Raw genomic sequence first — 11,413 nt, 5'->3', positions numbered from 1 at the left:
ATGAATTTGTTCTTTCATGTAAAGATTTCCAGGAAACAGCATATATCACAGTAGAAAAGCTTTAAATCAAGCACTAATTAAACAGGGAAAGAGCTAAAGTAGGAACATGCTGGTTCTTGTCTTTCATGAAATCAGCAAAGATTTTGCTATTCATAAAGTAGATGGCTGATTAGTCAGTCAATAGAAGGCTAATCATTATTTTTCAATTTTTATGATGATAATGATTTTGAACATTATATGAAATTGGTAATTTTTGATAACTTACTTTAATTCCAGCATTGTCACTATTAAATATTGATAATTCATGGAATAAATACTTCAAAATAAATTATAAAATACAAAAGATTTTTCTTTTCAAACTGTTTAAATTTAAATATATATTCAGATTTGGCTTATAATTGAGCAAAACTTATTTAAAACATAAGATCTAGAAATATTTATTTAAAAAGTTTTAACAAAACACAAAATATAAAATAAATCAATTATTGAACTTCATGTGAATAATTCATATTTAGAAGGTATTTTCTCATACATTCTGTTTTTCTCCATTTCTTTTATTTACATTAGCAGTGCTTTGTAGATGTAATTATAAATAAGTAAACAGAGAAACAGAATATTTGAGACAAAATTCTCTAAACTACATTAAATGTTAAAAATATAAAGTGTATGCTGAATAACTAAATTTCTATCATTTTGCTTTGCTTTATTTATCAAATAATAGTTGTTATTTCTCAATTAAATTTTCAAATAGTAATTATAAATTTATCATCTGTGGAATGCAGTTCTAATCAAGTTTAATCAGAACTACAATTTGTTAGTTATGCAAATTAGCAATTAACTAAAAGCCATTTTGATACTACAGATGAAATATAATTAACTCTGGTAGTTGCTTTATTATTACAGACTATATAAATTAAGTAATACATATAAATAAAACTAAAACAATCTTTTGTTACCTTAAAAGTAAACTAAAAATATTGGAAAAAATCATTATTATTATTATAGTTTTGTATTCTTGTTAAATAATCTGAATAAATTTTGCAAGTTTTAGAAACAGTATGTATAAGTCTCAACGTTTTTCTTTTTTTTTTTTTTTTTGAAACATTTAAAGAAAATTTTCAAACAAGAATTCTTATTTATTAATTTTTTTCTAAAATTTATAATTGAAACACGTATACTTTAACTTACCTTGAGTCATCACTAGAGTTTGAATCAAATCTTACTAAATTACCAGTAGATGTTGATGGCAAATTTAAGTCTTGTTTCCTATTCAAAATAAAATTAATATGTTTAACATTCAGAGGGCAATTACTAAAAAAATTAAAGCATATAAATAAATACATACGTCCTAAAAAAGAAAAAGTAAAAAGCATAAGAAGTCTAGAATATATAATATTTATTAATAGAATACACTCATTGACAAAAAACTTACATATCCAGATAGAATTGAAGACATGAATGGATAAAGGTCTCATGTTACAAAATCAACATTTTGAGTGAATTGCTAAGTTTTTATTATGTAATTTATTTTGGTGTAAATATATTCACAAAATATTCTGTCACACGGTTGTATCTCAGGGCCACGGATCCTGAGATACAACTGTTATTTGATCAAGCCAGGATAATATACTCCACGCACCAGACACACTATCTGCATTTGATGGAAGCGATTTATATACACAAAGCAACTCAGGGTAACAATTGTATAAACAACAAAGATGAAATATCATTATCAGTAGCGTGGCAAACCCTGGTATATGACACATAACGGAATGAAACGTAGGCTCACAACGGCGCATGCACAAAGGATGACGACGATTGCACGAATTTCGGAGATGTTCCATATTCGGAATTCTTTCAAAAAAGATCGGCTCAATCGAATGTTAACTGATTTGCCCGTTTTTCACCTGAAGAAGAATCGAAAGGTTCGAAAACGTTAGTGAAAGAAAGTATAGTGAATTAAGCACCGTGTTGGTTTATACTAGAAGTAAGTCTTTTGAAGTTACGGTGTGTGTTGGATGTAGTATTGTTGATATATATTACTTTGATTATGTGCTAGCAGTTGTTAAAAATGATATAGGGAAAATAGTAGTAAAGTAAGACAAAGAATCACTATAAAATATAATTTATGAATTTCTAAGTTATACAAATTTTTGTTTTAACATGTCCTTTTACTGAGCAATTGATTCCAATACCTAAAATGATTAATATACAGATAGAATCTACATATTGTAATTATGATTAAAAAGATATATTTCTAATTTACTTATCTAAGCAAAAAGAAAAAAAAACCATACATACTTGTTACAATAAAATTCTTGTTTATATTGCTTAAATTTCATACTGTCTTCTGGGTTTAAACTTGGTTTTCTAGAAAAATTAGAAATGTAGAGCTTAGCATTGGTTTATTTTTCTTCAATTCATTTTACTTTCAAATATTCATTTCACATATCCATTCATAGTTTTTAATTAATTATAAAATTATTTTCTAATAAAAAAAAATATTGCAAATAATATATTCTACATGCTATCAGTGATTCCCAGCTTTTCCAATCCATACATCCCCTTTCACAAAAATGAAAAATTTCAAGATTTATGGACATGACAATATCCATAAATTAAAAAAAGTTAAAAAATGTTGTCAAATGGTTTTTAACAGTTGTTATATAATCAGTGATTTTAATTATTAATTAATTTATGGTTTAAAATATCATGGCACTTATCTTAATAATATAGGCATTTAGTTAGTCAAAAGGAAAAAAATGAACTAAAGTAACTGGACACAGTTCTGAAATGCATAAATATAAAACTTGTTTAAAAAGTAAAATAAAGTTATCAGCTTTTGTGAACTTGGGTCTAAAAATATTTTGAAATCACCTGTGTATAAACTTATTTCAATTAAAAAAATTCCTGATTTAAAGTTATATTTGGAGGAGATTTTTTTTTATTGAATATCGTTGGAATCATATCCTACATTGGAAAAATGTTAACATATACTAATGCTTCATTGGAATATCTTTTAAATTTTTACATAAAGTAACATTTTCAAACAGTTTCTGCATCATTTTTAGAACTCTGCTTTCTGAAACATACTTAACAGATAATATATGTTACAATCTGTAAGTCATGATAATTAAACATGTTTAATATCACAAAATGTTTTACCGAGTTCAAAAAGCATAAACAAAATTATTATAATTGAGCTGCAATTCAAAAAATTGTATACCTATAAACTTCCACTGTCTTCCATCCATCCGTCCTTAATTTCACAAACTGGTTTAGAGAGATGAAAGATGAGACAACATATGAAAACCTTAGGGGTGGGAGGCCCCAATTAACTATAGAAGGGGTCCACGTGACGTCACACGACTCCGCAAAGAAGTGAGTGCCATATTGGTTGCTGTTGGTTTGATTGTCAACTTCGATATCTCCATCTAACTCATATGTTTTCAAGTTTAATCTTAATTTATTATGGTCCATTGCATAGTCCATTGGTTGAGATTCAAACTACAGAAAGCATAAAAATAGATCGTTTTTCTGAATTCTGATGGTAATTCATCAAGATAAAAAAAACTGAAGATCTTTTACAGCAAAGGCAAATGAAATAGCCTGCCAGAATTAACAGGAAAAACTTTACCAATTCCTCTGTGATGGATAATAAATGTGTTTGCAATAAACATTTCATTTCAGGTAAATGTACATAATTGCTCATTTTTGGTAATATTTTTTATAAATTGAGATTACGTTACCTTGTAATTCATATAGTGGAGAGTGGGAAACAGTGAGATGCTATTACTACTTCTTAGCTTTAATCCTACTAAATGGTTGTTTCATGAGTATTTTAATCCTGAGAAAAATAATGGATGCCCTATAGAAAAAATTGGCAGGACGGTGAAATATTACGAACCAACCATCTTTGAGAAAATTTTTTCATGTAGTCATAAAATCCTCTGTTCCTTTCAGAATGGACAGGATGACAAACACAATTAACTTTTAATATAAAGGTTACAAATCTAATGTAAGATTTCACTTAATATTAAAACAAACTGAAATAAAAGGTGCAATGAAAATATAAACTTCTTACCTTAATAGAGAGGTTGAGGCGCACGTTTTAAACGTGTAAACGTGTACGTGTGACATTCGGCGCCGCTTTCCCACAAGCCTAAAAGTTTGACAATGGTGTTTGGATAGTCGGTGGAATCACGCTCGACATTCCAAACACCATCGTCAAACTTTTAGGCTTACGGGAAAGCGGCGCCGAACGTCACACGTACATGTTTAAAACGTGCGCTCAACCTCTCTAATATCTCTTTCATACCTGGACTTAATGTTTTAAAGCCAAATTACAGAAGAAAAAAATTAGTTAAATAGAACAGTAATGTTTATGAAGAAAATAATATGCATTTACATTTTCTCAGACTGTTATGCCATAAAAGAACATATTAGAATGAATTACAAGGGCTAATGATGGAAATGCTTCCATGTTAAGTTGCTTTCTTGTTATAAATTTTGCTGTCTCACTGCTTCCCATTTTTCTCTACTTGTAAAACACAAAAGTATATGTGATTGTGAGCAAAACTTATTGTGAAACTATTTTTTATTTAAAGGAAAACCAGCAAAGCTGTATGATTTAGAATCTCCAGATTGGGCCCTAACAATAAACATGGGAGAAAGTGGCAGATCAAAGGAAGCAAGAGCAAAACAAGAACAATATGAACATGCTATGAAAAGAATAAAAAGTAGACAGTGCAAAAAAGTGCATCAGACTGAAATTTCTTTTATGAAAGAAACTTCACAAACTTCCCAGGAAGAACTTTCAGAAAGTGTTGTAAATTTAAAAAATAGCTTCAGATTTGTGCGATAATAAAAAGAGTACTGTTTATGTGCAAACTGAAAACAAAAGAGGAGTTGCATCTATGTCACAAACAGAACTTATTTCCATTATGATAAATATTAATAATTTGGAACAGGAATGTGATGCACTTCGGAGAGAACTGGCAACATTAAAAGCAACAGCCACCATAAATGATTACCGTATTTTGATGAGTATAAGTCGCTGTCGAGTATAAGACACACCCGTTTTGAGACAGAAAATTTAGAACAAACTTTTTTAATGGGAGATTGCATTTTATTCGTTTTTTTATTCAAGAATGTGACGGATGCATTTTATTCATATTTTTATTAAAAAGATGCATTTTATTCGTTTTTTATTCAAGAATATGACGGATGGGTGAATCGACACCTTTATTAAACTGAAATAATCGTCATTTCTTAATGTAAACTCAGAGGTCACGCAATGACAGTTGACAGAACATGGCGGCGATGACTTGTGTGTTGCTATTCTGATAATCTAGGTACTCTAGCCATTCGGTTGAGGGACCATGTGCTTAATGGATCACTGCACAGGTTGGTCCCTAGAGTGGACCACTACTGTAAATAATTTCACTGTAAAAATGGTTACCTGTCGAGTATAAGACGCACCATAATTTTGAGCCTCAAAAAGTAGTAAAAAAAGTGCGACTTATAATCGTCAAAATACGGTATTATTCACTTGAGTCATTTCAGGGAAATGATGAAAAAACAAGATTTTTTACAGGAGTGGTAAACTTCGACGTCCTCCTGGATGTATTTGACTTATGTTCTGCTACTGTTCAACATTCAGAACAAAGCAAATTAATGCAGTTACAGGAATTTTTGGCATGTTTGATGAGATTCAGAATGACTTTGTGTCATCAGGATCTTGCCTACAGGTTCATTTCATAATCAGAAGTTTCAAGAATTCTGGAAAAATGGACAAATGTTTTGTATGTTCATTTGTCTGATTTAATTCACTGATCAGATAAGAACATTTTACAGCAAACAATGCCTAGGGTATTTAAAAACTGTCTTGGAGAAAATGTTGCCATAATAATAGATTGCTTTGAAATTTTTATTGACAGACCATCATTAATCTCAAGAGCTCAGACTTGGTCACAATATAAACATCACACCACCATAAAATTCTTAATAGGAGTAACACCTCAAGAAACAGTATCATTTATTTCAGAACCATGGAGAGGTAGAATTAGTGACCAATATTTAACTGAGCATTCTGGCTTTTTAAATTATCTCAATCTCGGTGATGTTATTTTAGCCGACAGAAGATTTAACACACCTGACAGTACAGGTTTCTATTGTGCAAAGCTTTTGCTTCCAGCCTACGCAAGAGAAAAGAAAACTTTCAGCTACAGATGTGATGCAGAGAAGAAAACTTTCACATCTGAGGATACATCTAGAAAGAGTAATTAGCCACATCTGAAATCAATATAGAATCTTGCAGTCTACATTACCAATTGAACTGATTACAGTTAAAATTAAAGATTCCATAACAACAATTGAAAAAATTGTCACAATTTGTTATGCTCTAATAAACTTATCAAACAGTGTAGTTCCATTTAATTAATAATTTTAATTTGTTATAACACAATTTGTTATTCAGGGGGTGAAAATCTTTTGTCAACTGAAAAGTCCAATAATATGTAAAATAAAGAAAGAAATAAATTTATTAGTCAAATGAAATTACAGTATTTATTCAATACTGCAATACTTTCTGGATTTTTAATTTTTTGCTTAAAAGTTGCAATTTTTACTAAACAATTTGCTATATAGTAAAATATTTTATTCTATAACATTTATACATTTTCTGAATCTTTTCGTGGGAGTAGAGCTGGCTGAGAAGAAAATTTTTTTTACAATTAGCTCTGGTAAAATACAGTGCACAAAAAAGGCTTTACTTCATTGCACAATGCTTGCCCACAACAATTCATGACATGTAATGTGTTCAATGTAAATGGACTTTTTGTCCAAACAACAAAATCACAGTAACTAGCATTGCAAATAAACAGCTGCATTTGAATTTGATAATAGTACACATGATCTCTCTTTAGTATGAATTTACTCACTTTATTCAGAAAATTTGGAGGGGTTTCTTCTATATTTTCATCTCTTTTACACCATGGACACAATTTCCATCAAACCTGCTCCACAGCAATTGCAATTTACAATTCCATCCAGTGTTGCATCAATGTAAGGCCAGGATGAATTTAAGTAAAGTCCATGAGCTTTCATACTAAAATTTTCATGTTTTTTGTATTGTAATCTTTTATACTCATCAGAAGCAATTTGTTCATATTTACAACCCCATGCAGTTGCAGCACTCCTAAAAGAGAATTCTTTAGGGTAACAAATTTTTTAATTAATGAAACTGGTAGAATTTCTATATATGCTCTACACACACTTTTCATAACAGAAGCAGTTATTCTACCTTATCTATACACAAACCACAACTTGCTTCTACTATGTGCTTGTGTATTTTCTTTAATAAAATCAATTTCTTCATCTGTCAAATGCAAAGTTTCAAACACTGTCCTGCAGTGATTTAATAGATGACTCCACAGTAAAGCAGCTTTTTTGACATCAAACAGTTGTAAGTGGGTTCTTAGAAAAAGATGAATTGGCATGGTTTGTAAAAGAATTAGAGTAGTCTAGCATCACTGACAAAATTGCAGCAGTTGGATTATGAACAGAAATTTTGTTCAAAAACTGTTAAAATTCTGTCTTACTAGGTTTGTTTATACAAATATTCCAAGCTTTATCACTTGACAAATAAGGTTTTTTGTATATTTTTTTCTTCAAGGCATTGCCATTTGCCTGCAGTTGCAGCTGACATAAAGTTTATTTTTCGTAGTGGTTTGTAATCACAATCTTTTACATGTGCCAAAATCCAATTATTCGGTTGGTCAGTACATGTCTGAGTGCACCTTATTTTAATTCCTTCTTCAATGGCAAAAAGAATAGCACCAACATGAGAGCAGGAAGAAGATTGTTCAGCCATGCAATTGCAATGCCCAGTTATCACCTCTCCAGTTTTCTAGCTAAAACCCACACTACTAAAGCTGGCTGCCGTAGATTTTGTGAGTGATTAATCTGTGTACAAAAACTACAAACATAAGAAACTGTGCTATTTATTTCTAATAATATATTTAAAACAATAATATGTTATTAAATAATGCTTCTAGCCCACAATGTAAATTAAGATTAAATTAATTAGCTTAATAAATATGGCTGTAATAAATTGGAGGGACTTATCATATTAGGGACTGACTGGAGCAAAATAGACTCAACTGTTTTTCAAAAAAATAGCCTTTAATTAACCATAATCAAATTTTTAGTAGAATGCCTTTCAGGTACAAACACCCCTCATCAGCCTAATACATCCATACAGTATAAATACAAATATGCTGATGAGATGCTTAAAATGCATTCTACTAAAAATTTGACTGTGGTTAATTAAAAGCTATTTTTTTTGTAAAACTTTAGTCTATTTTGCTCCAGTCAGTCCCTGATATGATAAATATGGCTATAATAAATTGAAGGGCTTATTAGGTTAATTAATTTAATCTTAATAATAGGTTGTTAGAGACTTGCACAACACAAAACTATGGTGACAAAAGAAAAAATTTGATGGTAATTATAAATACAATTTAATCAACTTAAAATGTGACTAAATATAAAATTAAATTTATCTGATAGCTTTATTAAAGCACAGGTACTTCAGTCTTGGTAATAAAGAAATACAACCCATAGGTAGTCGTATCCTGTGAATGGAGTTTGGGAAAACATCATTAAGTCGGCATTGCAACAAGAATTCAAATTTTCCTTTTGCGCTGTATAGCTTGATAACTATTCTTCTGTATTCTTTGGCCGATGTAGCCATTAGTGTAATAAAACAAAACAAACTGTTTTCCCAAACTCCATTTACAGGATAACAACTACCTATGGGTTGTATTTCTTTATTAAATTTATCTTTACATAACGCATTTTATGTTATGAGTAATGGAAAGGTTCACATAAAGATACGTACCTTTACTACAAGCAAAATTAAATCATTACAAATGGCTCTTGATAAAATATCACGATGAATAAATCCGCTTGTCAAATAATTATGAGCATCAAGTGATTTGTATGCCTTCATCTGATCCAGTGTGACAGCGTCAGTTGTTAAAACTAAATAATTTACTGTCTCCATGTTCTATAGTAGGCTACATGGTTAATTTGTTGGATGAAAAAACGAATTCATTTCATATGGATCCCATCCAATAAAATAATTTTCTCTTTATATTCTATCAAATCATTATCTTTTAAATTGGCTGCATAGCCAGGTAAGATGCCTTTCTTTCACATTGACATAACAAAGCAAACGAGCAAGGTAACATTAAATCAGCAACCAATATGGCAGATGATTGTTTAGGTGAATGGGCAGATGATGTTTATCACGTGACTGCACCGCCTCAATATACAAACTTCCATGAAAGTCATGTTATTTCAATTTCAAAACTTTCCCCTGAAAGCAGTTAATAGTTGACCAGCAGGACTATTGTTAAAGTATGATGTACTGTACAGGGGCAAGCCACTACTAATTTCAGGTGTAAAGCATATATTTTAAATTAAATAAATGAAAAATATGATTAAAAATTGCAGCCTGACATTATGACAATGTCACAATAAATAATTACTCATTCAATCTAAACTTTTTGCCCAACTTCAATACAAAACATTCATAAAATAAAATATTAAACCTCATCTTTTAAAAATTCATATTATAGGAAGAAAATTGTTACAGATTCTCAACAGTCAATATTTTTTCATAAAGGTTATTGTTAAACAAATCAATAACAATTATTAATTAATGATATTTTAAGAATAATAAAATAAAACACAGTAATACTAAAACAAATATATGTTATGTCAATATAATTAACATAATAAAAAATAGAAAGAATGCATTAATATACTTATATATACACAAACAAACAACAGCTTGATATTTAAACCAATCAATGATCTAAACACTAGATTATTTACAATCTAAAATAATTAAATAATTTAGTCAAATAGTCAGGGAAATTTTAGTTAATTTTTGGATGATTCTTGTAATTTTTCAATTATGGACCAAGACAAACAACTTGAGGCATTGGAAATGAAGGTAGTGGAGGTATTAAATTTCTTTTTTATACATCCAAAACATTGCTATTCTGTAAGGTAGTATAAAGGTAATATTGTATGATTGAAATCATTGGGGAAAATGAATGATTTGTTAAAATTCATCTATATGGTACTTCTGTAACAGACATCAGTCAAACTACTCGTCTGATCTCCATTAATATGATAAGGGAGTAAGCCAAAACATGTAATGAATTTTTGAATAAATGGTCCTAATGCTGTTGAGTCTTTTGGCAAGAAGAAAATACAGAAAATTATTTATTTAAATATTCTTCACAACTCATTAACTAAAAGTTCACAAACCATTTGGAAGAATGTATATTTATTTTTAACAATTTAAAACATTCTGAGAATGTTTATAATAATTACAAAAATGAATACATTTATAAACTGTTATAGATATATAATGCAAATTTAATATGTTATACTAAAGAAATTTCCAAGTATGTTTACAATAAAAGAAATAACAACTGTTTAAAAAATTTTTAATTTATTAATTTGACATTAACCATAAATTCACATGTATATGTAGTCTTGCAAAAACTAGAAATCTATGATTTAAATGATAAGAACAAAACATTAAGTCAAGTTATTAACAAAATAAGTACGTAATTAAATATATGGTATTTAATTAAGAACATAACTTATATTTTAACCCCTCAGTCTCCATTGACGTATATATACGTCAAGCCTACATAGCGTTACGAAAAATGTGGTCCTTAAGGCCATTTTTGAAAAAATTTTTTTTTTGAATTTTTGGAATGTTTTTTAGGTCCTTAAATTTTTTCAAAATTTTTTTCCCGCGCAAAAAAATTTTATCGCGATTTTAATGAGCCTATGTGAAGGCTCGATTAAGGCTTAATTGTTTTTTAATGGGAGTTTTTTATCAAAATTATTTCATGGTTTTTAAGTTGTAGCGCACGGATTTTCATTCAGTAAAGTTATTTAAAGTTAGTTTCTGATGTCAAAAACGACCTCCGATGGTTTTTTAATTTTTTTAATTAATATATTTTTATAAATATATAATTAATTAATTAGGGGGGGTCGGAAATCGCAATAAAATATTGAATTTTTTAAAAATATTTAAAAATTTCTGTGTCGCTTATAGTCACCCTACTTTAAACCCTTGTCCTCCCGAGACGTCTATGAGAATGTCCCGGGAAATCCGACTCCAGCTGTGTTCAAGGTCACCCAGCTGTGTAAACAATGACTCATCGGTGTTACATTTCACAGACAGGCGAAACAAAGGAAAATAAAATTTAAAGCTTTTTCTTCAAAATAAACGCATTTCTTTCGTTTTTTTTCTGTTTTAAGTATTTTTTACGTTTAATTGAAATCTATATAAAAAATGTCAATGTCCTTAAGGAGTTAA

The 11,413-nt window shown here is 29.3% G+C and overlaps 1 protein-coding gene and 1 pseudogene across 5 annotated transcripts in view; one reads left to right on the top strand and one right to left on the bottom strand.

The window, feature by feature from the left end:
• Nucleotides 1-1,063: 1,063 nt before the first annotated feature.
• The window catches only part of LOC111637766 (cellular tumor antigen p53-like), a 74,440-nt gene continuing 64,090 nt past the window's right edge, over nucleotides 1,064-11,413 (bottom strand). For 2 of the 5 annotated variants that reach the window (XM_023383341.1, XM_023383340.1), the window contains exons 12-13: nucleotides 2,302-2,370; nucleotides 1,067-1,266 (exon numbers count right to left, since the gene is read on the bottom strand). In XM_023383341.1, the coding sequence (XP_023239109.1) occupies nucleotides 1,185-1,266; nucleotides 2,302-2,370 (151 nt within the window). In that variant the 3' untranslated portion in view covers nucleotides 1,067-1,184. Of the gene's footprint in view, nucleotides 1,267-2,301; nucleotides 2,371-11,413 lie in introns of all 5 variants that reach the window. The other 3 variants (XM_023383336.1, XM_023383338.1, XM_023383339.1) reach the window with 3 other exon arrangements.
• On the top strand, nucleotides 5,863-6,473 carry LOC111637767 (annotated as a pseudogene).

This window comes from Centruroides sculpturatus, unplaced genomic scaffold, assembly GCF_000671375.1.
Source record: "Centruroides sculpturatus isolate CEXI.00-Female unplaced genomic scaffold, Cexi_2.0 scaffold1116, whole genome shotgun sequence".
Lineage (NCBI taxonomy): Eukaryota > Metazoa > Arthropoda > Arachnida > Scorpiones > Buthidae > Centruroides > Centruroides sculpturatus.
The sequence above is the reverse complement of the archived record's forward strand: the minus strand, read 5'-3'. Positions and strand labels throughout refer to the sequence as shown.